The 26,074-nt window shown below is 53.8% G+C and overlaps 1 protein-coding gene across 1 annotated transcript in view; it reads left to right on the top strand.

Moving 5' to 3' along the window:
• Positions 1 to 20,988, top strand: part of NKD1 (NKD inhibitor of WNT signaling pathway 1) — an 87,328-nt gene extending 66,340 nt beyond the window's left edge. Inside the window, exons 5-10 of the mRNA XM_070451321.1 lie at positions 7,025 to 7,131; positions 10,926 to 11,021; positions 16,483 to 16,630; positions 17,140 to 17,224; positions 18,497 to 18,624; positions 19,411 to 20,988. Coding sequence (XP_070307422.1) covers positions 7,025 to 7,131; positions 10,926 to 11,021; positions 16,483 to 16,630; positions 17,140 to 17,224; positions 18,497 to 18,624; positions 19,411 to 20,003 — 1,157 coding nt within the window. The 3' untranslated portion in view covers positions 20,004 to 20,988. The remainder of the gene's footprint in view (positions 1 to 7,024; positions 7,132 to 10,925; positions 11,022 to 16,482; positions 16,631 to 17,139; positions 17,225 to 18,496; positions 18,625 to 19,410) is intronic.
• The last annotated feature ends 5,086 nt before the right edge of the window (positions 20,989 to 26,074 follow it).

Below are 26,074 nucleotides of genomic sequence, written 5' to 3'. Positions count from 1 at the left end.
AATGCTTGTGTTCACTCCAATACCACATGACACAAGGGGACGGACGGGAAGTCAGAATGGGAAAGACAGCATTCTTCACCAAGCGGGGATAAAATACCTAATTTTGAAAGCATCACAAAAACAACCAACCACGTCCACACATTCCAACTTGGAAGGAGCCTGTGCAAGTCAGAGGCCCAGCAACTTTAACCTCATCAGCTTCACGAACAACTGTCCTTCGGCATTAGAGCGAGGACACAGGGCCACCAGGATAAAATAAGCTGGTCGGGTCTGGGTGCTTCCAGAAAGCTTGCAATGGGATCAGCGCCCCCATACACCACACGGATTGAGCTGGGGGAGGGGCGGCCCACTGGAGAAAACCCAGATGCTATTATCAGAAAGAGGAGCATGGTTGTGGGACAGGCAGGAACAGGTGTTAAACATTGTCCTGCGACAGAGTGGAGAGACCAGTGGCTGGGGAGGCAGGAAACAGGGATTTTCGTTCCGTTTCTACATCTTCTGTGTTCACATCCTGATGCTGCTACTGCTGGTTGCTGTGTGTTGATGATGATGATGATATACTTCTATGTAGGGCGACAGGCTGGGGCTGCAGCAGAAAGATCCAGTCACATGAGTGCTGATGATAGCAGTGTGATCCAGGCAGGGAAATCTAACCCAGCCCCTGAGCACATGAGGGCACACTTCTCAGAAGATAGGGACATTTAACCTGGAGACCTGAAGGAGGAGCAGGTGTTGAGAGACAGAGTGTGCTTGGCAGGGAAAACTGGCTCTGTGGAGAGATGGGGCTGGGAAATGGTTCCATCAGGTTGGCTTCTTCCACTTAATTTCCTCTTGTAAAATGCGGATGGTACCACACCCTGCATGGTGATACTAAGAGGACAGAATGGAATAGTGTGTGTACCCACCAACTTCACCAGCACCCCTGTACAAACCACGGCTGTGTGCAAGGACACACACATTCGTGTGTCTCTAGGACGCTCGTGCCCCGAGGAGAGCCTCATGCAGATAACGCAAGAAACCATTTGGTCTGGAATGCACATACGATATCTTTCTCTTTTTACTGGCAGCAGATTTACCCTCCTAATTATATTTGGCATAGGCTAATATTAAAATTCATCTGCATTCCCTCTAACAGCTGCTCTTGAAGGGTTGGGGAGTCAGAGACATCCTGGCAAGCCACCCTGAGCCTAAAATATTTGTGGCAGATAATCTGGACCTGGACAATTGAGAAAGGCCTGTGGGTATGTTAAGGCCAGTGTCCAAACTCCAGCCAGGAAGCTCTGGCTTGTGTTATATCTTATGTTATATCAACTGAGAAGAACCTGCCAGGTAATCAGGCTAAAAGAGGTGTCCGCCAGGCCTTCCGGCATTAGTCATTTCTGGGTTTTGGTGGGGCTGACTTAATCATACCATGTTTCAAATTTGTCTCTTCTTCCAAAGTTTAATATCTACCAGGCACTTCTGGATTGTGTTAAAATAAGCTGGCATTTACTGATATCATCCAGGGTTTGGATTTTAGCCGATGTCTGGGATTCAGAATAGACCCACCCCTTTTAAACTGCCCTCTTTCCCACTTCAGTTCCCAACCACACCAGAATTCATGGTGTTTGTTACGTAGCCTGCGTTTTGTCCACCTGGAGGATTTGGTGCAGTGGGTCATTCTGAGATGGAATATTTGCTCTGTGCATGTATGATACATTGTGGGCAGCCGCGAGGCAGTAGCCAGCAGGGCCAGCTCTTGAGAAATTTGCATTCTGGCCACGTGGACGTGGTAGGCTCCCATCGTTATCAGAAAATCCCAGAGAGGACTGCAGGCTGAATGAGTTTAGACAGCCCTCTGCTAGCAACGAATGTGTTTGTGCAAATTGGAAAAAGGGGCCCCTCCTCAAGACACCTTTCTGCCATCTGTCCAAAAACTGTCATGAGCAATACACAAATCGAAGATGGCCAGCATGTGAAAGGCGCCCCTTGAGTTGTACCGTGCGCAGTTGTCGGCTTCTCAGAGCCAGTCTCCCAATGACCCCAAGTGACCCTGACCCCAAACCCAAGGGAGGAGTCCTGGGGCACTTATCCTACTCAGGAGGGTGGGGTCTCGGGTGGGTGGATCTGTTTCATTTCACAGCCCTTCTTCTCATATTGCTTGGGCGGCGCCAGCTGTCAACAGCTCTGGCTGGGTTGGCTATGCCATCCTGTTCCCTGGATCACTGCTAAACAGTCCCAAGAAAGTCACCATGGCTCTCACAGCGTGAGCTTCCAAGAGAGGATGCCTCCCATTAGGTTCATGGGGGGCCCATGATCAGAGTTGCCCCCATTTAGGTTATTTCCTACTCTCCCCGGAGGTACTCAACACTCTCTTCTTTCTCCCTCTCTTCCTCCCCACCCCCACCCCCTTTTTAAACTGGGGGAGGGGAGAGGGAAGAGACTGTCTTTGATCTCAGCAGAGGAAAAAAGTCTGTTCTGTTCAGGCTTTTGGCTAACACAACAAACAGTGTTTAAAATTTAACTTTGCTTAATTAATTAGTAATTCTGTTTAATGCTGTCTGATCTCCCTCCAAAAGGTATTTTGAAGCTTGAGAAGGGAACATCAAAGAGAGCGGGTGAAGATGGTCAAGTAATGCATTTAATCTGGCAGTTGCTGGGGGTGGAGAGATGCCAGGTTGGGAGCTAATGTGGGACAGAGCCATCATCTGGTAAACACAGCCGGCCGGCTGGCTCCTCATGGCCGTGGCCGTGGTGAGAGGAGGGACAGGGGACCGTTTCCACAGAGAAAGAGCTCTGCACGCTGCCCCAGACTCTTTAGAGTTGAGACTTGGTTTTAAGAAAGCAGAGTTGACATTTTCTTTCTTCTGTGGCTGCTGTGTATGGTTGGGCAGGTGTGGACTGCACAAGGATTTCCAGTCAAGCAGGTGAACAGCAGGAGAAATTCAGCCTGCACCCTGCCTATCAAGGCTGTATCCTCATGGGTGTGCAAAACTGCAGTCTGCAATGTTTACTTAAAGGGCCAGGAAGAGCACATATTTTAGGTTTTGTGGGCATTAGAGTGACTGTTGCAGCTACTTAACTCTCTTTCGCCATAGACATTGGATGTGGGTGTCTCTGTGTCCCAGTAAAAGGTTATTTACAAAAATAGGCGGTGGGCTGGCTTTGGCTCATGGGCTGTAGTTTGCCAGCCCCTGCTCTAGATCATGAAAGGCTTTCCTTCCTCCTCACTCTGTCCCTTCCTTTCCTTTTTCTCCTCCTCCTTCCACTGCTTTCCAACTAGCATTGCTGTTACTGTTGCAACTGAAGAGTGACCAGAGCCCTCCTGAAACTGTGCCCCCGGAAAGATCACCTCTGGGAAAAAAAAAATTGGTGGGCTGAACAGGCATAGGAGATGAGGAATGAATGGGGTCAGGCTCTAGTGCAAAAACCCATACTGACAAGAACACTGTTCTTCTCTGGTTGGTGGGACCTGGGCAGCCTGCAGTGAGCCCCATTCACCCTTCTCCCATCTGCCCATGAGCCCGAGGTTGGATGGGTGGAGAGAGGGGGTTGTGTTCTGCACAGGGGTGATTGGGATGGGCAGTGGTTTGATGTCGTTTAGTTTCAGGGGGCTCGCTCACATGTGGATATGGAAGCAGGGCCCCTGAGTCCCAGCCCGGGCGTCTGGCACCGGGGTCTGCACAGCTTTCTCATTGATCATCTGCCACCTCTTCTGGCCCCTGGGCAGGAGACAGTGAAAGTGAGAAAGGCTTTCTTTGGTGGGAGCAACAGGGTGCTGACTGTCCTTGTTCCTGGTCCCAGGCCCCAGGGCAGATGGCTCCCAGTAATACTACCCACCTGTGCCTGTCCTCATGCTGGGAAGGGGCTCCTGGGGGGTGTCTGGGTGGTCTTCTGAGCTAGGATGGGCTGAGGAGTGGGACCCACTGGTGAAGACAGGACGAAACCCTGATCTTTGGAGAAGACATATGAAGGGGATACGGGATTGAGGGGGAGGTTCCCCTCCTCCCCGGGAGAGGAGGAAGGAAGGCAGGCAGGGGAGGACCTAAGTGAGGACGGGCTGTCTGGGTGTCAGGGGAGGGGTGCCCTGGAGAAGGAGGGAGCAGGGACAGAGGTTTCTTTTCTTTGGGTTTTATCAAGTGGAACTTGAAAGGCAACATTGAACCTGAAGGTGGTTGTCTGATAACTTCCCTTTGAACTTCAAGTTTGGTTTCGATAAGCCTCGCCGGCTTGCATCTCCAGCCAGGACCTTGGCAGAGGGAGGCAGCAGCTTTGAAGATGGAGTTGCCCTTCGTTTCTCTTTCTTCTTTTTATTTTTCTTCTTCCCATGATGGCAGCAGCTCTGGCCCAGCGGCGTGCCGGCAGATTTGAGATGGAGGGGTCAGGATGCTGCAGGCTGTATGCTTGGCTGTCCTTGGGTCACTGGCCAGTCTCCCACCTGACTTCTCCGGGGCTCGGTGTCACACCAGACCTCTTGGCCATTGAGGTGTTTGCTTTGGAGGAACAGGGAGGGCTGGACTTGGTTTCATCCCCTACCCCTGGAGCGGGCAGCATCCTGACCTTCCTCTTGTCAACTACCCCAGCCATGAGGATGCCAGGTGCCCCCACCTGGATCTTTTAGGTTTATTCTCAGTGACCTCATTCTGTGAAATCACCAGGGAGGAGCCAGGGTCTGTGACTGAGACGGGGTCTCTAGCTGAAGCCCTTGACAGCTTTAGGGAATTGTTGCCTTACTGTAGGGGCATGGAGACCCAGGGGCTCCCTGCATCCCACTGAGCCCTGGCCCCCAGGCTCAGTCAAGAAGGGAGCTGTGATGGAGCCAGGACATCATTGGCCATGGAGGCCTTCCTGGCCCCACCTGTCTAGCCTGGTGATTGGAGCATCCTTATCTTTATGTCCTCCCTCCCTGTCCTGCTTCCTACCCAGGCTGATATGACACTTTTGGGTCTGTTTGCATCCAAAAGCCTCAGCTTTTAGAAAACTTCGCTACTCATTTCCTGATTCCTAAAAGATAAAATGTGTAGGGACATCATATGTGTGTGCTATTGCTTCAGTCGTGTCTGATTCTGTGTGACCTCATGGTCACACAGATTCCTCTGTCCATGGGCATTCTTCAGGCAAAAAAACTGGAATGGGTCGCCATGCCAGCCTCCAGGGACTCTTCCCGACCCAGGGATTGAAACTGCATCTCCTGCAGCTCCTGCATTGCAGGCACAATCTTTACCACAGCCAGCAGGGGAGACCCAGAGACATCATTAGGCAGACTGTCACTACTAATGGCTGGACCCCGTGTGCTGACCCTGGGCTCTTAGCCCTTTCAGTTGCAACTCCTTGAATCCACACAAGGATCCTCTGGGGAAGGGACTATTATCATCCCCACTGTACAGTTGGGGAAACTGAGATACCCAGAGAAGTTATGTGACCTGCCTGGAACCACACACAGTGTAGGGAGGATCAGAGCCCAAGCAGAGATTACCCTCTTCCAGGGCTGGCACCGAGTCTGCTGTACCAAGCCAAGAACAGCATGGAGGGGTCAACAGCATGAGCCAGGCTGCTTGGGTTCAAATCCTAGCCCTGCCATTTACTAGCAAAGCAATTCACCTCTCTGTACCTCAGTTTTCCCATCTGGAAAGTGGAGCTGATCCTAGTACCTGCCTCCAGGGGTTGCTGTGAGGACCGAGTGAGTTAATGAGCAGTGTAGTCAGCCACGAATCTCTGAGGCTTCCCCAGGAAGGGCTTTGAATAACTGCTGGGCCCACAGGGCAGGGGGCAAGTGGGAGATCTGGGGCACTCCCTAGCAGCCACTCCTGGATCCTGGCCTGCAAAGCTGGGGTGTGTGAGTGTGGTGGGGGACAGGGTCAGAGGAGAGGCAAGGCCCCCCGACCTGGTTTCCTGGCCTGGTAGACATATATCTCCAGGCTCCTGACTTCCCAAGAAAGTCCAGCCCTGGCCGGGGCCACTGCCCAGGCATCTCAGCTGCTCACAGGGCCCTCCTGGGCCACCCCTAGTTGGACACAGGGGGACAGTTCCTCAAGTGAGAGCTAGGCTCCGTTTGCTCCCCTGTAACACAGGGCACCAGAATCACTGCCCCAGGGAAGCTGAGGGACTCGAGAGAGAGGAGCTGTGAGGTTCTAGAAAGCACATTCTAGAGCAAACCTGAGTCCCCTTTATCAGGCAGATTGGAGAGGCTGGAGGGGTCTTGCGGGACATTCAAGATCTGATGGAGCCGTGGGCTCAGGGATGATGGCTGCCCCCAGCCCTGTCCCCTGGCACCCCCTGGGGGTGTTCATGGGAAAGTGATGTCCACAGACCACCAGCTTTCATGCCCACCTTCCCACTGCTCCTGGGAGGGCACGGAAGGACCAGAGAGCCCTCCACTCAACACTTCGGGCAGAGGGAGGCCCCTCTAGGTGAGCAGAGGCAGAATGGAAAACCAGGGTGAGCTGGTTCCTGAAGATACCAAGGTGTGCATGCATGTGTGTGTGTGCACACGTGTGTGTATATGTTTACGTATGTGTGCTTCCCCTACCTCAGTGAACTCCATTTCTGTCCCTCCCCATTTCTGTTCCCCTTCCTGACCACCCACCAGTGTGCGGCATGCTGAGCCCAGGCAGGTGGCATCGTTGAGGTCACCGCAGTGTTCTCAGGGAAGGCAGGGAGACTGCAGAAAGCAGCTGTGGTCCAGAGCTCCCTCTGGGGCCTCCAGAAGCTCCTCTCTGCCCTCATTCACCTGCTCTTTGGCCCCAAAGATGCTGTGGGTGGCCTCAGGCTGCTTCTCTGGGCCACAGACAACAGAGGCCTGTGAGGCCCACTGGGCGACCTGAGCAGCTGGCGAAGAGGCCCCCAGGAGGGGGCCTCCCCTGGGACAGCCCCGGGCATTAACGGGGCCGGAGGACAGAGGGATTTGACTCTAACAAAGCGGCCGGCAGAGTGGGCCCACCGCGCCATGGTGAGGACGGCCTCCGGGCAGAGCCACAGGGTCTGGCCCTGGGGCGGCTCAGGGCCCTCCAACTCACGCCTGCTCCCTTATTCCTTCCCCCCGCAGTGGCCCTGCCTCCTGAGAAGACAGACGGACTGGCCAGCGGAGATGAGAAGAGGATGGAGAAGTCAGGCGAACCCTGCCCGGGCTCCAAGAAACAGCTGAAATTCGAAGTAAGTTTCCTTCCCTGGTGCTGAACCCTGGGCAGAAGGGTTTTCCCTGCCCAGTGCTGCTTTTTGATGGGCTGAGGCCCCTCCAGATGTGACGGCCCCTCTCCTCCCCCATGATCAACCGCTCCTCCTGCCACATCTGGGGCTACCCCAGCTCGGCACAGGCCCTGGGGACTCCCCGTGGCCCTCCCCTCTCAGCTCAGGCCCCTGGCCTCTCACTGTGGGGTGGTGGCCAGAGGCTGTGGCCGCTGGTCTGGGGAAGGACAGGAGAGTGGACAGGCGAGACGGCACTCTGGCCCTGGTGCTGCTGTGTCTGCCTGCACTTCCTCTCTGGTCCTCTGTTTCCTCGTGGGTGAAGGAAATCTCTGCTACCAGCTCCCTCCCGAGGCTGTCCAGGGGAGCACGATGGGGCTCTCAGGTAGGACAGGTGACCAGGAGGCCTTGGGCAGGTCCCTCAGTCTGGGACTCAGGCGCGTGTGTGCTAAGTTGCTTCGGTCGTGTCCGACTCTTTGTGACCCTATGGACCGTAGCCCGCCAGGCTCCTCTGTCCATGGAATTCTCCAGGCAAGAATACTAGAGTGGGTTGCTAAGCCCTCTTGCAGGGAATCTTCCTGACTCAGGGATCAAACCTGCGTTTCTTACATCTCCTGCATTGGCAAGTGGGTTCTTTACTACTAGCACTACATGGGAAGCCCAGGTGGGACTCAGATGGTCAACAGCAAAACAGACATGCTCTCCCAGAGCCTGCAGTCTGTCTGTCCTGCATCCCTAGATGGTATATTAAGTTCCTTGTGTGTACCAAGCACAGAGCCAAGTGAGAGCTTGGCCAAACTTGGTCTTCTGGAGGTGCTTGGCAAAGCCAAGTGGGAGATCCAGGCTGCCCGCAGGGAGCTTACTGGCCTCTCCCCACCCTCCTTTGACCCTCCCTCCTTCCTGCTCTGTCTCCCCAACAAGATCACTAGGGCAGAGCCCTGAAACCCACAGATGGAGGTTTAGTTACCATTTCTGCCACTGCCTCACTCGCCTGCTCTGTAAAATGGCGATAGTCATTTTATCCAGGGGTTCCCATCCTCTGGGATCTACTGCCAGATGATCTGAGGTGGGGCTGATATAATAAGAAATAAGAAATGAAGTACATCATAAATGAAATGCATTTGAATCATCCTGAAAACATTCCCTACCCCCTGGTCCATGGAAAATTTTCTTCCTTGCAACTGGTTCCTGGTGCCAAAAAGGTTGGCTACTGCTGACAATATCTATCTGCTGGGATGTTGGATACATGATGAATTAAGGCATCTCAAGTGCTTTAAAGGGTGTCCAGTGCAGAATAAGTACTTTCCTTCTTCCTTCCAATGGGGATTGACACCCGCTGGTTCCAGGGAACCCGGCAGTGTATACTGGGCTTGGTTCCTGCCTCACGGAGCACAGTGTGGTCAGGGGTACAGATGAGTGACCCAGGCTCAGTAACTGCACGGTCAGTGTTGTGATGGGGGTCTGGGAGTGTGGAGAGGGGACAGGGAGGGCCCCTAAGTCAGCCCAGAGGGTGCAGAGTGATGGGCATTTTGGCAGACCCAAACTCTGCACAGTGCCCTGAGGAGGGAGCCGGGGCTGCAGGCAGAGGTTGGGGAGGGCAAGTGTCTGCGTTGAGCCTCTGAGCATAGAGACAGGATCTGTGAGAGGTGATGCACAGGGGAGCTTTTGGGATCAGGAGGACACTCCCTGCCAAGAGAAGAGCAGAAGCAAGGGCCTGGAGACTCGCCAGTGCTGGCCGGCTGTGTGGGAATAGCATAGGGGAGATGACGCAGAAGAGGGGGTGAGACAGGTCATCGAGGGCCCTGTGTCCCCCGATGCAGGAGCTGAGGGAGCAGGGGGCGTCTCGTTGAGGACCTGGGGTTGCTAACTTCCTGAGCCCCCCACCCCGGATCCCTGTGGGTCTTCTGGAGGTGCTTGGCAAAGCCAACACTGAGGCCAGGGCAGAGGAAAGGGCCAGACTCGGACGTCTTTCCTGGAAGCCCATGTGGGTCTGCTTCCAGACGGGGGCCAGCTGATGCCTGTGACTCACCCGGGGTCCCCGAGGAGTACTCACCGGAGAGGCCGGGGCTGGGGGGACAAGAAGATGCAGGTGACAGAGGTCACAGGAGGTGGGGGTAGTTACTTGACCCAAGTTTCTGAACTTCTAACCCAAGCTGTCTTTGGAGCCAAGTGGAGGGGTTGGGAGAGGGTATCAGGTGTGCATGAATGTGTATTGCAGATGTATGCATTGGATACATATGTACGTGTGAGCACGTGCTCATGTGTACATGTGTGTGCACATGTGCCCACAGGCACACACTCGTGTACATGCATGTGTGCCAGGCAAGTGCTGCAGGACGCAGTGCTGGAGAGCAGAGTGGGCACTTGGCAGGTATCAGACAGGCGTGTCACAACTGAGGGAAGGCCGACTTTGAACTCAGCGTGGGCTGCCCGAGAATTGCTAGAGGGAGCTGGCTGTGAGCTGCAGCAGCCTGGGGCAGGGCCGCTGTGCTGGGGCTTACTCCAGCCAGCCTTGGGAGGCCAGGCACCGCCCCTCTCTGGGGGCGCTGAGTCTGTCCTCCTGCAGAAGGAAACGTGGGCCAAGGCAAGACATGGAACCGGATGGTATGGGGGTGTCTTCGCTTGTTTTCATAGGACTTGTGGGTCTAAAAGGCTGTCTGTGGATTCTCTTTCCCCAGACGGCTGTCCTCTCTGGACCTGTCTGTCTGGTGTTCAGCCAGCCCCTGCATGTGGGCGGCCGGTGACGGAGCTCCCCGATTCCCCGCTCCCTGTCCCTGCGGTTGGACACCTCGGGCTGTGGGAGCCCTGGTGATGACATCATTGCTGTATTAGTCATTCCAGCAAAGACAATAGCCGCTACCACCGTTAATTGGGCTTTTCTCTGAGCCAAGTGGCTTACGTACTTGATTCCCGTTCTCTCCGAGCAGACCCTGAGACAGGACTTGGGAGGTGACCCCAGGAAGCAGGGAAGGGGGGGTGCCCGTCACTGGGGGTGGCGGGGGTTGGTTGGTGAGCAGGTCTCGGGCAGCGTGTCCGCTGGGGCTCCCTAGAGAGCCACGCTGAAAGTACTCAGATGTGTCCCCCGGTTTGGCCCCTTCCTTGTTCCGGTTCCCGGGGATCTTCAGTCCCTGACTCCTCAAACAGGGAAGCGGGACGCTTGAGGTGGGAGGTGGGAAGCAGCCCACCACAACTATAGGGGAACATGGAGGGGGCGCAGGGGACATGGGCTGGGGCAGTTATGCTCCCAACAACCTTCTGAGGTCTACACCATCATCTTCTGTAGTCTGTATGAGGGGAAACTGAGGTACCGAGATGAGAAAGGCCACGTCTAAGGTCACGCCACCGCAGAGGGCCAGGCCCAGACTGGCACCTAGGGCTGAGCCTTCAGCTCTTAACACTCCTCCCGTCCTGCCTTCCAGGTTAGCCCGTGGCTAAGTTACCCCCTGTGTCTTCCAGTAGCTTCTACCCCTGGCTCCAAGTTCATTCGTCCTGAGGGCACACGCCTCCTCCCAGAGCCCTCCTTTGTCTTTCCTCTGCCTTTGAAGACCCGAGAGTGTCTGGTACCCGGGCCCCTCTCCCCAGGCCCAAGCTCCCCGGCCCGGCTTGGCCTCTCTCCCAGGCCTGGCATGTCTTGGTCATCACAGTCTCCTTCACACAGGGTCTGGGGAGGGCAGCGGGGAGGCTGGCGGCCCCGTGACCCAGCCTCCGGGTATCCCAGCCGCCGAGTGACCGGCCACGCGTGCCTGTTGTGTGTTCACATCCAGGAGTTGCAGTGTGACGTGTCTGTGGAGGAGGACAGCCGGCAGGAGTGGACCTTCACCCTGTATGACTTTGACAACAACGGCAAGGTCACCCGAGAGGTGAGTTACCTGCCTGGCCTCCCGCCAGGCCACACCCCGGTGCAGGACTCTTCATCATGTGCCCACCCCCGTTGCCTCTTCCCCTTCTCCTCAGGGCAGGTGGGGAGGGCAGGAGTGAGGCCCCTGGGAGCTTCATGGAAACTGGTGAGAAGGAAGAGGTGACAGAGAGGAAGGGCCGCCAGGATGCTCTGGCGCGAGCAGCGTTCAGGCTGGGGAGGGGCAAGAGGCAGGCACAGGGCCCCAGACCTCCGTGGAGGGGGACCCGGTCCCCAGCAGAGTCCTGTCCCGCCTCCTTCCCTCTCTGGTCCCAGAGCTCCGAGATCACCCCAGGCCACTTCCCACCTCGGCTAGTCTGCCCAGGGGCTGGGGTCGGCTGGGCACCCAGTGCCTCTCTCCACTGATGCAGGAATGAGCAACCCAGCGCCCAGGGTGTTGCCAGTGGCTCTGTTACAAGCCTGTCCACCCCCACCTCACCCCTCACCTCGCTGCAGGCCTGTATCTCTCTCTCCCCTCAAACCTCTCCCACATCTCTTTCCTCCTGGGCCCCTCTCACCCTTCCTCTATACCTGGGTCTGTGCATGGCGCACCTACGGTGGGCACCTCCTGTGCATTGGGTGCGCTTTGGGGAAACAGCACAGATGCAATTCCTAGCCACGTAGCTCTCACAGTCCACTGAGAGAAGCAGAGCCTGAACCAATCATCGTAAGCTGTGATTTGTTCAGTGACAGAGATAAACGGAGGGGTGTGACTGAGAAGGTCTTCCCAGGGGGCACTAGTGGTAAAGAACCCGCCTGCCAAAGCAGAAGACATAAGAGACACGGGTTCGATCCCTGAGTTGGGAAGATCCCCTGGAGGAGGGCATGGCAACCCCAGTATTCTTGCCTGGAGAATCCCATGGACAGAGGAGCCTGGCGGGCTGCAGTGCATAGGGCTGCAAAGAGCTGGATAAAACTGAAGCGACGTAGCACATGCGCACGACTGAGACGGGCTGGAGGGACCAGAGAAGCCTCCTGGAGCAGGTGACATGGGCGCTGAGCCCTGCAGACGCCAAGCTGGGGAGAATGAGAGCACCGGGCAGTTTAAGGACCCAGAGGAGACGGGTGCGATGGCTGCTCATCTGGAAAGACAGGGCTGCAGCCAGGAGCCAGCAGGACGTGTCATGCAGGGCCTCGGAGGCCGCAGCTGGCAACCTGACTTCACTTCAGGTGTTAAGGGAAGCCAGGGAAGGGCTTGTGTAGGCTGGCGCGTGATCTCATCTGAGTTACTACTGATGATTGCTGCCTCTCCTTTGCCTGGGCCCTGATACCCTCCTTTCTGCCTCCTTGTTGCCTTTTCAGTCCTGTCTCTCTCTGACATCCACTCCCTCCCCAGGAGGCCCAGGTGTGTGGCCTGTAACAGATCCGCAGAGGCCTGAGAGGAGCCTGGCTGGCTCCACGCCCGCCTCTCGCCCAGCACGTGAGGGCCTCAGGGTGCTCCCAGGGAGAACCGAAACTTTGCTATCTTATCGCCCTGTCCCGGTTCAGGGCTCGTATTTCCTTCTCTGTAGGTATCATAGGAGAAGCTGCCGGAGGAGACCCAGGTGAAAAAAAGGCCACCTCTTCCTCAGGCTGTGGTTTAGAGGATGTTAGAACAGATTGGAGGAAGAAGCTGTGAGTGAATTTCAGTCATTCAGGATTCTTTGGGTGTCAGTGACAGAATCCCTGCACAAACTACTGTGAGTTTAAAAAAAAAAAAAAGGCGGAGAGAGAGAGAGGCCCATACTGGCTCATGTAACTGAAAATTCAGTCCACAGGCACTGACTTCAGGCATGGCTGGATCCAGAGGTTCAGTGACCTCAAGACTAGCTGTTCTTCACGGTTCTCTCCTCTGTTCCTTCATTATCAATGGTCTCTCCCGTTGGCAAGATAATGACTGATAGTTTCAGTCTATACCCCATCCCTTTTGCAGCTCTCCCAAGTTCAGAATGTCACGTGGAGCTCCACCACTGAATGTGATCGGCTTTGCTTGAGTGACATGACTGGTCCAGAACCATTTTGGCCATAAGTTTGTGATGCTTTTAATGGCTGATTCTGAGTCCATGTGCTCATTCTGGAGTCAAGGGAAGGTTGACACGTGAGTCCCATAGAATGAAAAATGGAATGGATTTGGATCACAAAATAAAATCAAGGGTCTGTTATTAAGAGAAGGGAATGGATTCTGAGCAGGCAAAGACCCCAGAGAGACCTGAGTATTTGGGAAGCAGCAGAGACCATTCCCGGTTTGGGACCCCGAGGAGACGGGGGATGATTTAGGTGAGACCACACCCCCCCACACCCACACCAAGTGCCCTCCAGCTGCCATGCTGTCTGTGCGGGGTCATTGTTTTTTCAGATTGGGAAGCCCCTGTTCCTCCCTCTGCGCCCCCTGCCCACCCCGGGCCAGGCTGTTTGGGAATGGAGTTATTATCTTTATAGGAGAACGCATCCCAGGCTTGAAGCCTGGGTAAACAGAACTGCATGGAGGTGGCGATTCAAGGGGAGGCCAGACTGGGCTTCTCAGGGGTGCAGTGGCCTCTCCCCTCTCCTAACACGTGTGGTGGCCCCTGGTAGTCACCCTCTTCCTTTCTGGCTCAGAAGAGACTGAGGGAGTCTCAGGACCTCACCATAAAAGGGTTTGCCCCCCTCCTTGGAGGCCTCACAAAACCTTGCAGGCAGACACTGCTTTCTCATTTTTCATTCTGCTTTCCCTCACCCCCTGCGAACATGAGGAATAGCAAGGGTGTGAAGATTTCCAAGGAGGGTGCCCCAACTCAGTCGCAGGGAGGGCCTTCACTGGTGTCTGTCTCCTGCCAAGCAGCAAGGAGGTTGGCTCCCAGTCCAGGGAGGACCCAGCCTGGTGTTTCCCCCGATCTATTTTTAGCCCCAAAGCCACTCCTCAAATCTGGCTATAAATACCGCTCCCCTCCACGCTCTCTGGCCATCATCATGCACGTCCCTGTGCGCTGGGGCATTCAGGCTCCCACCTCACTGCAACCACAGTCTCCAGCTGGCATCTGGGCCAGCTTCCCAACTCAGAAGAAAGTACCTGTTCATCCTTTAGGTGTTCGTTTATACAGTAGTCACAGGCACCTACTCTTCCATGCTGGACTCTGTGTAATCAGCAGGGCGTATTTTCCAGCTGGGACTGCCAAAGCACATTTGTTCCTGTACCTTGAATCATCTGGGGCCCTCGGGTTGGCATCCCAGGGCCCCAGGCCTGGTATGTGATGCTTTAGGCAATGATGTTGACGAACCTCACTTTCCTCATCTGTAAAATAGAGATAATGATGCCACCTTCATGGGCTTCCTAAGATGATGAGAGTGGGCAATTGTGGTGGTGCAGGGCAGCTCAAGGGAAAGAGAAGAAGAAACAGGGGGTCCTCTGTGGGCCTTGCTAGAATTGCTGGGATCCCTAGTGAGCCAGCAAGTGAGAGGCTGGAGTCCAGGTCTCAAACTGGCAGTCCCCAACAACCCCAATCTAGCCCCCAGGTGTTCTAGCCCAGCACAGGTAACAAAAGCAAAAACAGATGAATTGGATCATATCAAAATTAAACCCTTCTGTGCATCAAAGGACACAATCAGCAGAATGAAAGGCAACCTACAGAATAGGGGAAAATATCCTCAAATCAAGTGTCTGAGAAGGAATTAATATCCAGAATATATAAAGACCTCCTACAATGCAACAACAAGCAACTTAATTAAAAAATGGGCAGAGACTAACTAGACATTTCTCCAAACAAGATATACAAATAGCTGATAAGTGTATGAAAAGATATTCAACATCACTAATCATGAGGGAGATACAAGTCAAAACCACAATGAGATATTACCTCACAATCAGAATGGCTGTTATCAAAAGGACAAAAAATAACAAGTGTTGGTGAGAATGTGGAGAAAAGGGAACCCCTGTGCGCTATTGGTGGGATTGTAAATTGGTTCAGCACTATGAAAAATAGTATGGAGTTTTCTCAAAAGAGTTAAACGTAGAATCACCATATAACCCAGAAATTGCACTTTTGGGTATATACCCCAAAGACGTGAAAGCGAATTCTCTAAGAGATACTTGCACATATCCATGTTCATGGCAGCATTATTCACAATAGCCAAAAGGTGGGCACAAACTCCCGTGTCCATTGATGAATGAATGGATAGGCAAAATGTGACATATCCATACAACAGAATATTATTCAGCCTTAAAAATGAAGGAAATTCTGACCCATGCTACAACGTGGATGAACCTCGAGGACATTATGCTAAGTAAAAGAAGCCAATCACAAAAAGACAAATACTCCATGAGTCCACGTGTATGAGGTATCTAGAGTAGTTAAATTCATAGAGACAGAAATAAAATGGGGGTTGCCAGGGGCTGGGGGCAGAGGGAAACCGAGTTGAGAAAAAAAAAAAAATTAGTTGCCAGTATCAAAGATTGTGAAAACGTAACAGGAGATTCTGGATTTCTGGCTTCTCTGGAATGACCCTCAGCCAGCACTTGTCACCTTACAAGCAGCTGAGTTGGGTGGTTGCCACCTCCTGTGGGTGGGGACAGTGCCCAGCTGATCCCACCACCTCTGGTCATCTATCCACCTACTGCAGAGCCACGCAGCGCTTGGTGTAACCTCTGCCTAAAGGCTTATGGGTGAGGGGCCAACAGAGGGCTGAGTCCATCTGTATTCATGAAGAGTCTCTGGGCAGAAGAGTCTCTGAGCCTGGCCTATAGAGGGCAAATACCTTTTCTAGAGGTTTCCAACATCACTTAAAGCATGAAGCCTCCCCTCAGACCAAGGACCTTAGGCAGATGTGGTGGGTGGGACCTACAGAGGGGGACCTGGTCCCACCTCCATCCCCCAACTCAAAGGATTGGAGAGCCCTGTTCTGGTTGAGGGGGTAACTGAGGTCTAGAGAGAAGAAGAGTTTTGGTCAAGTTCTCACAAAAGAGTTTATCATTAGGGATGCATCCACTTTTTCATTTTTCATTGAGAAGGCGCTCATCAGACAGGAAGCAGATGCTGCTGATGCTCACGCCCACAGTATCTGAGCCCCTCCTCTAAGTTTACCTTTTAAATAGTGCCCAGTGGAAGAGCTTTCCCTGGTGCCTGGGAGATGGCTTAGCATTGGCAGGACATCCCGGAAGTCTGGGGGATGTAGAATTCCTGGGGCAACTCTGCACCCGCGGGGCATGAGCTTTCTGAAGTGGCTTCCATTCAGTGCCTCCGTGGGCCCAGATGCCACTGAGCCCCGCTGCCCACCGCCCTTCCTGTGAGTTCAGGTCATTCACCCGCCCTCTCCCTCAGTCTTGCTTCTGGTCCCGGTGAACCTCTGACATCCTTGTTTGCCTGAGGCTGGGCTTTGGGGGAACCCGGGAGGTTTCCACCTTTCAGACTCCACCGCCCCTCCGAGTCTTCTGTTTTAAATGCACGTGGGTCTCTGCTTCCCTTCCTATCCAGGACATCACCAGCCTGCTGCACACCATCTACGAGGTGGTCGATTCCTCCGTCAACCACTCCCCAACGTCGAGCAAGACGCTGCGGGTCAAGCTCACGGTGGCCCCAGATGGGAGCCAGAATAAGAAGAGCATCGTCCTCAATCACCCCGGTGAGGGCGGGTGGGCCATGCTAGCCAGGGGGTCGTTCACGCCCAGCTCTCAGGGAGGATCAGAGCCCAGGCAGGAGGAGTGTGGGGGTTGGGGGGTGGGGAGCCTAGGGCTTTTCCTGTGAGCTGTTCTGCGGACAAGTGGGGTTTGAGCAGGTCCTTGAAGGACCAGGGTTTGGATAGGGAAGGAGTTCTAGAGATGGAAGGCCCTGGGTGAGCAAAGCGCTGGAGGTGGGCCTGGGTATGGGGAGAGTGGGCGAGTGCGCGGAGCCTCGAAGGTGGCTAAGCAGTCTGGGAGGAGGTGAGTCTGGGAGAGGAGTTAAGCCGGGCACATAGCTGCAAGACCCCTCTAATTAGTCCTGGCTCAGAGAACCCTCCCCACAGAGCTATTGTGACGCTGCCCCCCTGGGCCAGTTTTTAAGGACTGTGTGCTAGGCAGCCTGGGAAGGGCCGGGAGGTGGGTGGGTGCAGGAGCAAGCTGCTCACCCGTCTGTTTTTCGGGTGGGACTCAGATCTGCAGAGTGCCAGGCCCAGAGCTGAGACCAAGCCTGCCGAGGAGCTGCGAAGCTGGGAGAAGAAGCAGCGGGCCCTCCTCAGGTAAGGCGGTCCCAAGCATGGGTTGAGCACCAGCGTTGTACCAGCTTCTAAGGGATTTCAAGCAGGAGGCTGCAGTCTGCATCCTCCTGGGGCAGGAAGTGGGGTGGGGCAGGGGCGGGGGGGGGGGGGGGGAGCGCATGTGTGACTTAAGAGGACAGGTTCACAAATCAAGCTCAGTTTTCCAAAATACCTAAATGTAGGTCTGTGTTGCTTCATCCAAAATGCCGTGGGCCAGATTTGTTTTGGAATTTGGCATTTGTTGAGTTTTAGAAAGGTGCTCCCACTGTATTTCTGCTTGAGGTCTGAGCAGCAATCCAGGATTTAGCACAGAAGTATTTCTGCAAGGACATGTATAAATATTCACGCTAAATGAGATAAAGACTATAGCTACCTTCACATCTGTTTAGAGCAAGCTTGGCTGCCCAACAAGTTATGGAAAATCTTTGTTTTCAGGCGTTTTGAATTTCAGAAATGTGGATAAAGGATTGTAAGACTGCAATTAGCTTTCACCTGTTGTTTTTCTTTAACTGCAAGGAAGGAAGTAAAGGGAGGGAGGGATGAAAAGAGAGAGACTGAGTAAAGAAAAGTGCTGAGTTAAACAGTAGTATAATGTAACAGTAACATGGGAGGCATGAAGATGCATCAGTAACTCCTGTGTATGTGGAAAGGAAATGACTGGGATTTGAGAAATAGCACTGGGGGAAGAGAGAAGCTGGGGTCCATGCAGGGACACAGCATGGTGTGAGGAGAGGGCTAGCGATCAGGGGTGCCCAGGCTGGCTACAGATGTGGGGGGCTGTCCTAAAGGGAGCAGCGAGGAGGCAAGCTAGCATGGGCAGATCACAGAGACCCTTGAAGGGGAGGGGCAGGGAGCCCAGAATCCTGCAGTGGGGAAAACGTCACCCCCCACCCAACCACCCACACACACCTTACATATACACACCGGGAAGGCCCATGCTGGATTTTGGGCAGGTGATGGAGTTTGCTGACCTCAGCTCCAGTGGCTTGGGGGCTTCTGTTCTCCCCACCCCCTGAGGAGCCAGGCAGACACTGGGGACACACGGTTTGAAGCCTGGCTCTGGACCATCTTTTTGATCAGTTACTCTCTGCTTTGGCCCAGGGAGGCCAGGCGGGGGAGGAAAAGGAGGGCCAGAGTACTGAAGTGGTCACTCCCTCCCCCACTCCCGAGACCCAGACCGAAATGCCCAGGAGCTGGGTGGGACTCTCCCACTGTGAGGCCAGGGCCCACCCTCTCGCTTGCCTTCCCTGAAAGGTTCCAGGGTGACAGCCATCTGGAGCAGTCCGGCTGCCACCACCATTGCGTGGATGAGAACATTGAGAGGAGAAACCACTACTTAGATCTCGCCGGGATAGAAAACTACACGTCCCAGTTTGGGCCTGGTAAGGGAGCACCTTTACTTGAGCGGGTGGCCAGGGGAGGGCATGGCCGGGAGGGCAGGTGGGCGGGGTGGAGGTGTTCACTGGCCCCCTGGGCTGGGGGGAGGCGGAGCTTTTACTAGAGGGATTCAAGTCTTCTTCTAGGAGAAGATCTTGAAAACTTTTGAAAGATGTAGGAAGTTGAACAAAATCAAATATTATCCAAGGGTTTCTAATTCAGTGAAAACAGCAGTTCAGTGCTGCACCCTGACCCATCCCCACCCAGTTCGCCTCTCTTGCAGTGAGGACCCCGCGCCTGGTTAAGCAAAACACCGCTCTGTCTTTATGAGCCCTTGACATCTTGGCTCTTGCTATGATAAATGAAGACGCAGCCCACTTAATTTCACTCCCCTCAGCGCCCTTCTCCCCCTCCTCCTGTGTTTAATTCCTTTCTGGGTTACCTCTGTAAGCGAAGGAACATGCTCATAGATTTTCTTCGTGCCCCGGTGGCCTTAGACAGTTAACAGTGTCTCTGTCTCCTCTCCTTTCAAACTCTCAGAAGGAGAATTAATTATTTTTAAAGACCCAACAAAGAAACAGTTTTTTCCCACTTAGCAGATGGCAAAGATCCATCCTAGAAAACTCTCCAAGACAGGGAGGAGCCGGCAGTGGGTGGGGAGGGGGAGCTCTGATAAGGAACAGCTGCCTCTCTCCATCTGGGAGAGCTGGGGGTGCGGGTGATTTCTGGGGCACCCTGCAACACCAGCACACAGTAGGTGCTCACTAAACGTCTGTTGCGTTGACTCCTAGGCTCCCCGTCAGTGGCCCAGAAGTCAGAACTGCCCCCTCGCGCCTCCAACCCTACTCGATCTCGCTCCCATGAGCCGGAAGCCATCCACGTCCCACACCGCAAGCCCCCGGGCGCGGACCCCGGCTCCTTCCACTTTCTTGACGCCCCCTTCGCCAAGGCCTCGGAGGTCCAGCAGCGGCTCCGGGGCGGCACCCAGGACGGGAGCAAGCACTTTGTGAGGTCCCCCAAGGCCCAGGGCAAGAGCGTGGGTGTGGGCCACGTGGCCAGAGGGGCACGCAGCAAGCCCCCCGGGGGACCCGCGGTCCCTGCGGTGGCCCCCTCGGCCCACCTGGCCGCCAGCCCGGCCCTCCTCCCCACCCTGGCGCCCCTCGGGCACCGGAAGCACAAGAACCGCGCCAAGGAGAGCCAGCAAGGGTGCCGGGGCCTGCAGGCGCCGCTGGCCGTGGGTGGCACCGTCGTGGGGCGGGACCACCTGAGGGAGCTGCCCGCCGTGGTGGTGTACGAGAGCCAGGCCGGCCAGGCGGTCCAGAGACACGAACATCACCACCACCACGAACACCACCACCATTACCATCACTTCTACCAGACATAGAGACATAGAGCCCCGCCCCCCGCCCCGCCCCCACCATATGAAGGACCCCCTCCCCCAGGCCCCCAAGGCATTATTATTCTATTAATTATTGTTATTATGACGATTATTGTTTATTAATAATTATTGTTACTCCACTAATATTCAGCTAGCCTCCATGTAGAAGATATATGGAAACACAGAACTAAACTTTTATTTATATGTTGTGGGGACTGCATAACTTACCCAAGAAGTGACTGTGGGTTTGGAAGTGGCCTGCAGTGGCAGAGGCTCCCTGGGGCTCCGGAGCTGCCAGTGTCCACGCGGGGCCATCCCACACCCTTCCCTTCCCCCACCCCCAGCCCCACCCCCAGAGCCCTCGGCCAGAATCCTGCCCCACTCCAGAACACCCTTACCCGGCCGGGCTTCCAGAGACCCTCGAAATCTCCGAGAAGATAAACAGCTGCTACCTCTTAGTATGATTCTGATTTTATTTTGCCCTTAACTGATTGTAATGTGCTACAAGGGATTTCAGCGGACTGCGCGACCTTCCCGGCTGTTGTGTTTTGATGTCCCAACCTAGAAACCTTAGCTGTCCTTTCTGGAGTTAACCTTTCACACCTTTCCAGTGGGATCACGCCCCCTGCCCCAAACCAGCCCCATCTTTCCTGCCTTGTGCAACGTGAAAATACATTTCTCCTTTTTCTCTCCTCCTCCTCTCTTCTTTAGAAAGATACACACACATATTTAAAGACTGCCCCTGAAACCAGCCTTCTCACTTTGGAAACCTCTGGAGAGGGAACTAACCACATAAACAAGTGTGGTTTTCCAAGATCAGGCAATTGTGTGTTGTCGGTTGTGAATGAAGATGTGGAAACCTCATGTCCTGCCATTGGCAAATATATACATACTTACGTGATTCTCTAACAGAGCTTCCTGTATCTGTAGATAGATGCCATCTGTCCATTTCTATGTATCTTTCTATAAATATACACTCTCAGGTACCTTTTCTGGTGTGCAGAAATTGGTGCTTTGCTTCTCAAGACACATCCAAAGTCCAGAAGTGGCCCTGTGTCTGCCTCCCTTTGGGGCTGCTGTTCATTAAAGGCCACTTGCCTCTCATCAGGGGGTGCTTTCTCAAGGTTTAGGATCTGATAGGTTTTGGAGAGGACTGTGGGATTATGGAAGTGTGGAGGGAAATGGGAACAGTGGCCAGAGCTGGGACCCTGGAGCAGTGTCCTTTGTAGAAAAGAATTTTGATCGAGATCCGGGGAGGCCAGGAAAAGGACCCCTGTCAACTAGTGAGGGACCCTGTGAAAACCGGTGACACACACATTTTAATTGGATAATGGAGTGAGTTTAATCTGAAGGAGGGCATGGCAACCCACTCCAGTATTCTTGCCTGGAGAATCCCACGAACAGAGGATCCTGGCAGGCTACAGTCCATAGGGTCGCAAAGAGTCAGACACGACTAAAGCGACTGATCATGAGCACGTGAGCTTAATAAAGGGAATGTCTACGTAGTGTGGGCAAGCCTCTTCAAAGAGTAAAAGACCCTATGCTGGCACTCTGGATGCCACTCCTACCCCTGGAGTGGAGGGCCTGGGGGTGGGGGGGGATCATCGTCAGCAGACAGAGGGCTGGGGGCACCTGAAGGAGCCATGGCCTTTTCTGGAAGGATGCAGCCAGCCTGTGGGGACCCTCCAGGGAAATGACTTCTGGACCTTTCTCTCCTGTCCTCCTGTGTCCTGCTGAGGCCTCCTCGGCTGAAGCCATCAGGAACCAGAGAGAGCAAGGGAGTTACTGGTGGGGGTCACGTGGGCATTCTTCCAGGAAAGAGCAGAGTGGAGGGTGAATCTGGAGGGACACAGGAAGCACAAGTGGCTCCAGCTGCCTGCTTTTCTGCCACTTGGACTCCCAGCAGGGACCCCCCTTTCCAGAGCCTTTGGTGTTGGTTTACTGGTGTTGGTAAAGACAGTGTGCGGAGTTGTTGTCACCATATTAATTTTATTACTTACTGGCATACCTGTAACTGGATTAGTATAGTTAATCCTTGTGACAACCATGAGTTTTGAGGCGGCCAGGAGAATCTCAGGGAGCACAGCAGGCTCAGAGAGGTTGTGTAACTCTCTTGAGAACACACAGCAAGTGGCAGAGGCGGGATTCTAGTCTTTCTCAGGACCCCTTAACCAGTGGATCTGGGTTTCTCGTGTTTGGGGCTGTGGGCTGCTGTCAGGCAGGAACCAACTCAAACTGGTAGGAATGTAACCAAACCAGGGAAGGCAGGGAGGGAGCTGGCTTTGAGATGGCTGGATATGAATGCAGCTGAGACTCCCTGGTTCTTCCTGCTCCCTTTCTGGATGTATACTTCTACTGACATGCTTTGCCACAGCAAAGCAGAGTGCTGTTGGCACTCTGGGCGGCACAACCTGATGGAAAAAGATTTTCCACCAGGACAAGCCCAGGGAAGGATTCTGATTGGCTGGGTTTGGATCTAGTACCCATCCCTGGACCAATCACTGTGGCCCACCTGGAGTCATATGTCTAACCTGTGGAGGAGGGTAGGGTCTGTGCCAGAAGAAGGAAGAAGAGGGATACTGAGCAGACGGAGCGGATCGCACCCCAGGCCCAGAATTGCTGCAGCCATGGAAACGAGCCAGGCGCTGGGTCCACGCAGGGAGGCTCTCTGTGGCCTGGTGGCCTTAGAGTGTCTCCTCAGCCTCTGAGAGGAGGTCCGTGCCGTCTTCCCCCAGCCCCACACCTGTCAGGGTTCTATTATTTCTTGGTACCTGGAATTTACCTAACTTCAAAAAAAACACAACAGTAACGTGCACATGTAGGATATTCAACCACTACACAACAGTGCACATGAAGAAGCACACAGCCCTCTGATTTCCCGGATCTCCTGGTGCCTTTTGAGTGTGACCTGGTGGTGTGAGCACAGATGTTGGTGCCCAGCTGCCTGGGTTCAAATCCCAACTCCCTCCCTTAGTAGTTATGTGTGTTTCTCAAGCCTCAGCTTCGCATTTATGAAGGGGAAATCATAAGAGACCTCCCCCACAGATTTACTGTGAGAATTCATCGATTTAAAACAGCTCCTGGCCCACAGGAACACTATGAAAGTGTCACTGACAGTTTTTATAAAAATAAATACATTTAATACATTTAAATCTCCCCATTTAAATTCTGTTTTTTTTTAAGACTATTTTTTCAGAGCCATTTTAGATTTTCAACAGAATTGAGAGGAAAGTTCTGAGACGTCCCATATACCCTGTCTCTGCTTTGTGTATCACCTTCCCCATTGTCAACATCACTCAACAGATTGGTACTTGTTTGTTTGTTTTTTTTAACCACAGAGGAACATATATTGACACATCGTAACCCACAGTTTATGTTGGGGCTCACTGTTGGTGTTGTGCATTCAATGGGTTTGAACAAATGTATAATGATGTGTGAGCTTCCCAGGTGGCGCTAGTGGTGAAGAACTTGCCTGCCAATGCCAGAGACTAAGAGATGCAGGTTTGATTCCTGGGTCGGAAAGATCCCCTGGAGGAGTGCATGGCAACCATCCCAGTTTCCTGCCTAGAGAATCCCATGGACAGAGGAGCCTGATGGGCTACTGTCCAAAGGGGTCGCACAGAGTTGGACACGACTGAAGCAACTTGGCACGCACGCACACACACACATAATGATGTGTTTCCATCACTATAATATCGTACAGAGTATTTTCACTACCCTTAAAATGCTCCATGCTCTGCTTATTCATCTCTCCCCTACCCTCCCATCTTGCTATTTTAAAAAATATTTCTAACAAACTTTGAAACAGAAAGCTGTGTAACAGTAACTGTGAGGCTCACTACCCAGATTTTACAAATGCTGACATTTTGCAATATTTATTTCAGATCTATTTTCAAGAAAGAAAACACTGCAGTTACCACTTAATCCTCTTCCCACCACACCCTTTTATTTTTACCCAAGGAGTAGCATAGTATTCATACTTAGGGCCTTTTCCTCCCTGACCTAATGTATTTGGAGAGCTCCCCACGTCCATCACAGAGTTCTGCCCCCTCCTCCCTAACAGCTGCTCAAAACTTCTCCTGCTCTGAGGCGCGGTCATCCCCGTCAAGGCTTGCCTGGCCCCTCCTGCAGACATGTGGGTCTCATCCTAGGCCATGCTACATCCTGTTCCTGGTTTTTCTGGTGCCCGCCAGCTGGAGTGCTGGCACCTGGAGCACCAGTGTGGATCCGCTGAGTTCAAGAGCCTGTGCGATTCAAGGCTGATCAACTGAATGAGCTCTAAAACAAGTGGTACCCAGTCATGGGCAGCTAAAGGAAGAAGAGACAGGGAGGAAAGACAGGGAAGGAGAGACGGGAAGGAAGGAATGAAAGGATGAACGCGCGCTCAACCATGCTTCCTGGGGAGGTTGTGAGTGTTTTCCCACAGGCTGGTGGGGGTGAGTTTTGTCCTGCGGGCAAATCTGACACCCATTGCAAAGGAGTTGCTCTAGCTCCCCAGGCCCTGAGCTTTGAGCCCCGGACCTTCCCTGGGATCTAGAGACCTGACTGAAGGGTCTGCCGCCGCCCGTACACATGCGCAAAGCACTGGGTGCTCAGTCGCTAGCATGCCCGATTCTGCTAATCTGCCCCTGACAGCAGGGATGTCTGGCTCAGGCAGCCAACTAAGCTGAGGCTCTAGTCACCCAGGAAGCACGGGGGGTCGGGGAGCCCAGTGTGTGTGTGTTGCGGGGGTTGTGGGTGGGGGCTGGAGGGGCCTTGCACTTCACACCCAGCAGTGCCAATTACACTTTCTGGCAAAGGAAACAGCCAGGAGCAGTTGCTTTGACTCTCCCCCACCCCCATTCCCATCCCACTTTTTCCTCAGTGTTCAGATGTCAAATCATTACAGGGCCAGAGGGAAGGCAACCTTGGAGGTCGCAGGAGGAGGGGAAGGCTTCCTTCACTAATAACCAGCTTCTGTGAGGCCTGTCAGCACTCTTGGGAATGAAAGGGGACCCCTGAGCTGTGCTCTGTGCCAGCGGGCTGTGGCACCCCACCCTCACCGCCCTCACCTCCTCACAGAAGACAGGAATTCACCAGCACATACTAGGGACTGCAGGCCCCAGGGACCCCAAGGCAGCCTTGCCCCTTGTCCAATCCAGCCCCAGTACCCACCCTCCCAGCTCCTGCCTTTGCTCCCCCAGGTATGGGACCAGCCCCAATATCACCCCTTCTCCCCATGTGTACATGGCTGTGTTTTGCAGAACCAATACAGGTAGTTCAGACAAATGCTTTATTGACTCCTAAAAGCTATGTGTTAGCTTCCCAGCAGGCTCAGACAGTAAGGAATCTGCTTGCAGTGCAGGAGACCTGGGTTCGATCCCTGGGTTGGGAAGATCCCCTGGAGAAGGGAATGGTAACCCACTCCAGTGTTCTTGCCTAGAGAATTCTATGGACAGAGGATCTTGGCAGGCTACAGTCCTTGGGGTCACAAAGAGTCGGACACGACTGAGCGACTAACACACACAAGCAAGTATTACATTATTGCATTATATTGTTTCAAAAGCTGGGTATTGATTCCCAAATGCTGTATAAGGGCACCCTTCTCCAACCACTGAAGCTTTATCACTTCTTACCGTCATGTCCCTTGTTTGGGGCTCTGATCTTACACTTGGCCCTGTCACCTTCTTGCAAAGCAGCAGACCTTTGAACTGACCCCTCTCCCCTGGGGCTCGTGCCCTTGAATGATTCTGAGTAATGTATGTCCCTGCCAAGGGCTTTGTGCACCCCACCTTGCTTAGTGTGAGAAGAGGGAATGGGAGTGAGGTCCGTCTCCTAGTAGCAGAAGGTGACCTCAGAGGTGGAGCAAACAGAGGCCTGCCTAGACTCCGCATCTCCCCCTTGACTGCCCCAGGGCTTTCCTCTCCCTTCCATTTTCCCTCCATAAAGTAGGAGCATTGTGGTGCATCCAGTTCACGTGCCTGGCGGAGACAAGAGGGTCTCTACCTTGACAGAAGACCCTCCAGACTTGACTTTGACAGGCCTAGACCAGCCTGTGGGTGGGGGCTGGGAACAGGCAGGGATAGAATGCTCACAAC

The sequence above is a fragment of the Odocoileus virginianus genome, chromosome 20 (genome assembly GCF_023699985.2).
Source record: "Odocoileus virginianus isolate 20LAN1187 ecotype Illinois chromosome 20, Ovbor_1.2, whole genome shotgun sequence".
In the NCBI taxonomy this organism is placed as follows: Eukaryota; Metazoa; Chordata; class Mammalia; order Artiodactyla; family Cervidae; genus Odocoileus; species Odocoileus virginianus.
The sequence above is the reverse complement of the archived record's forward strand: the minus strand, read 5'-3'. Positions and strand labels throughout refer to the sequence as shown.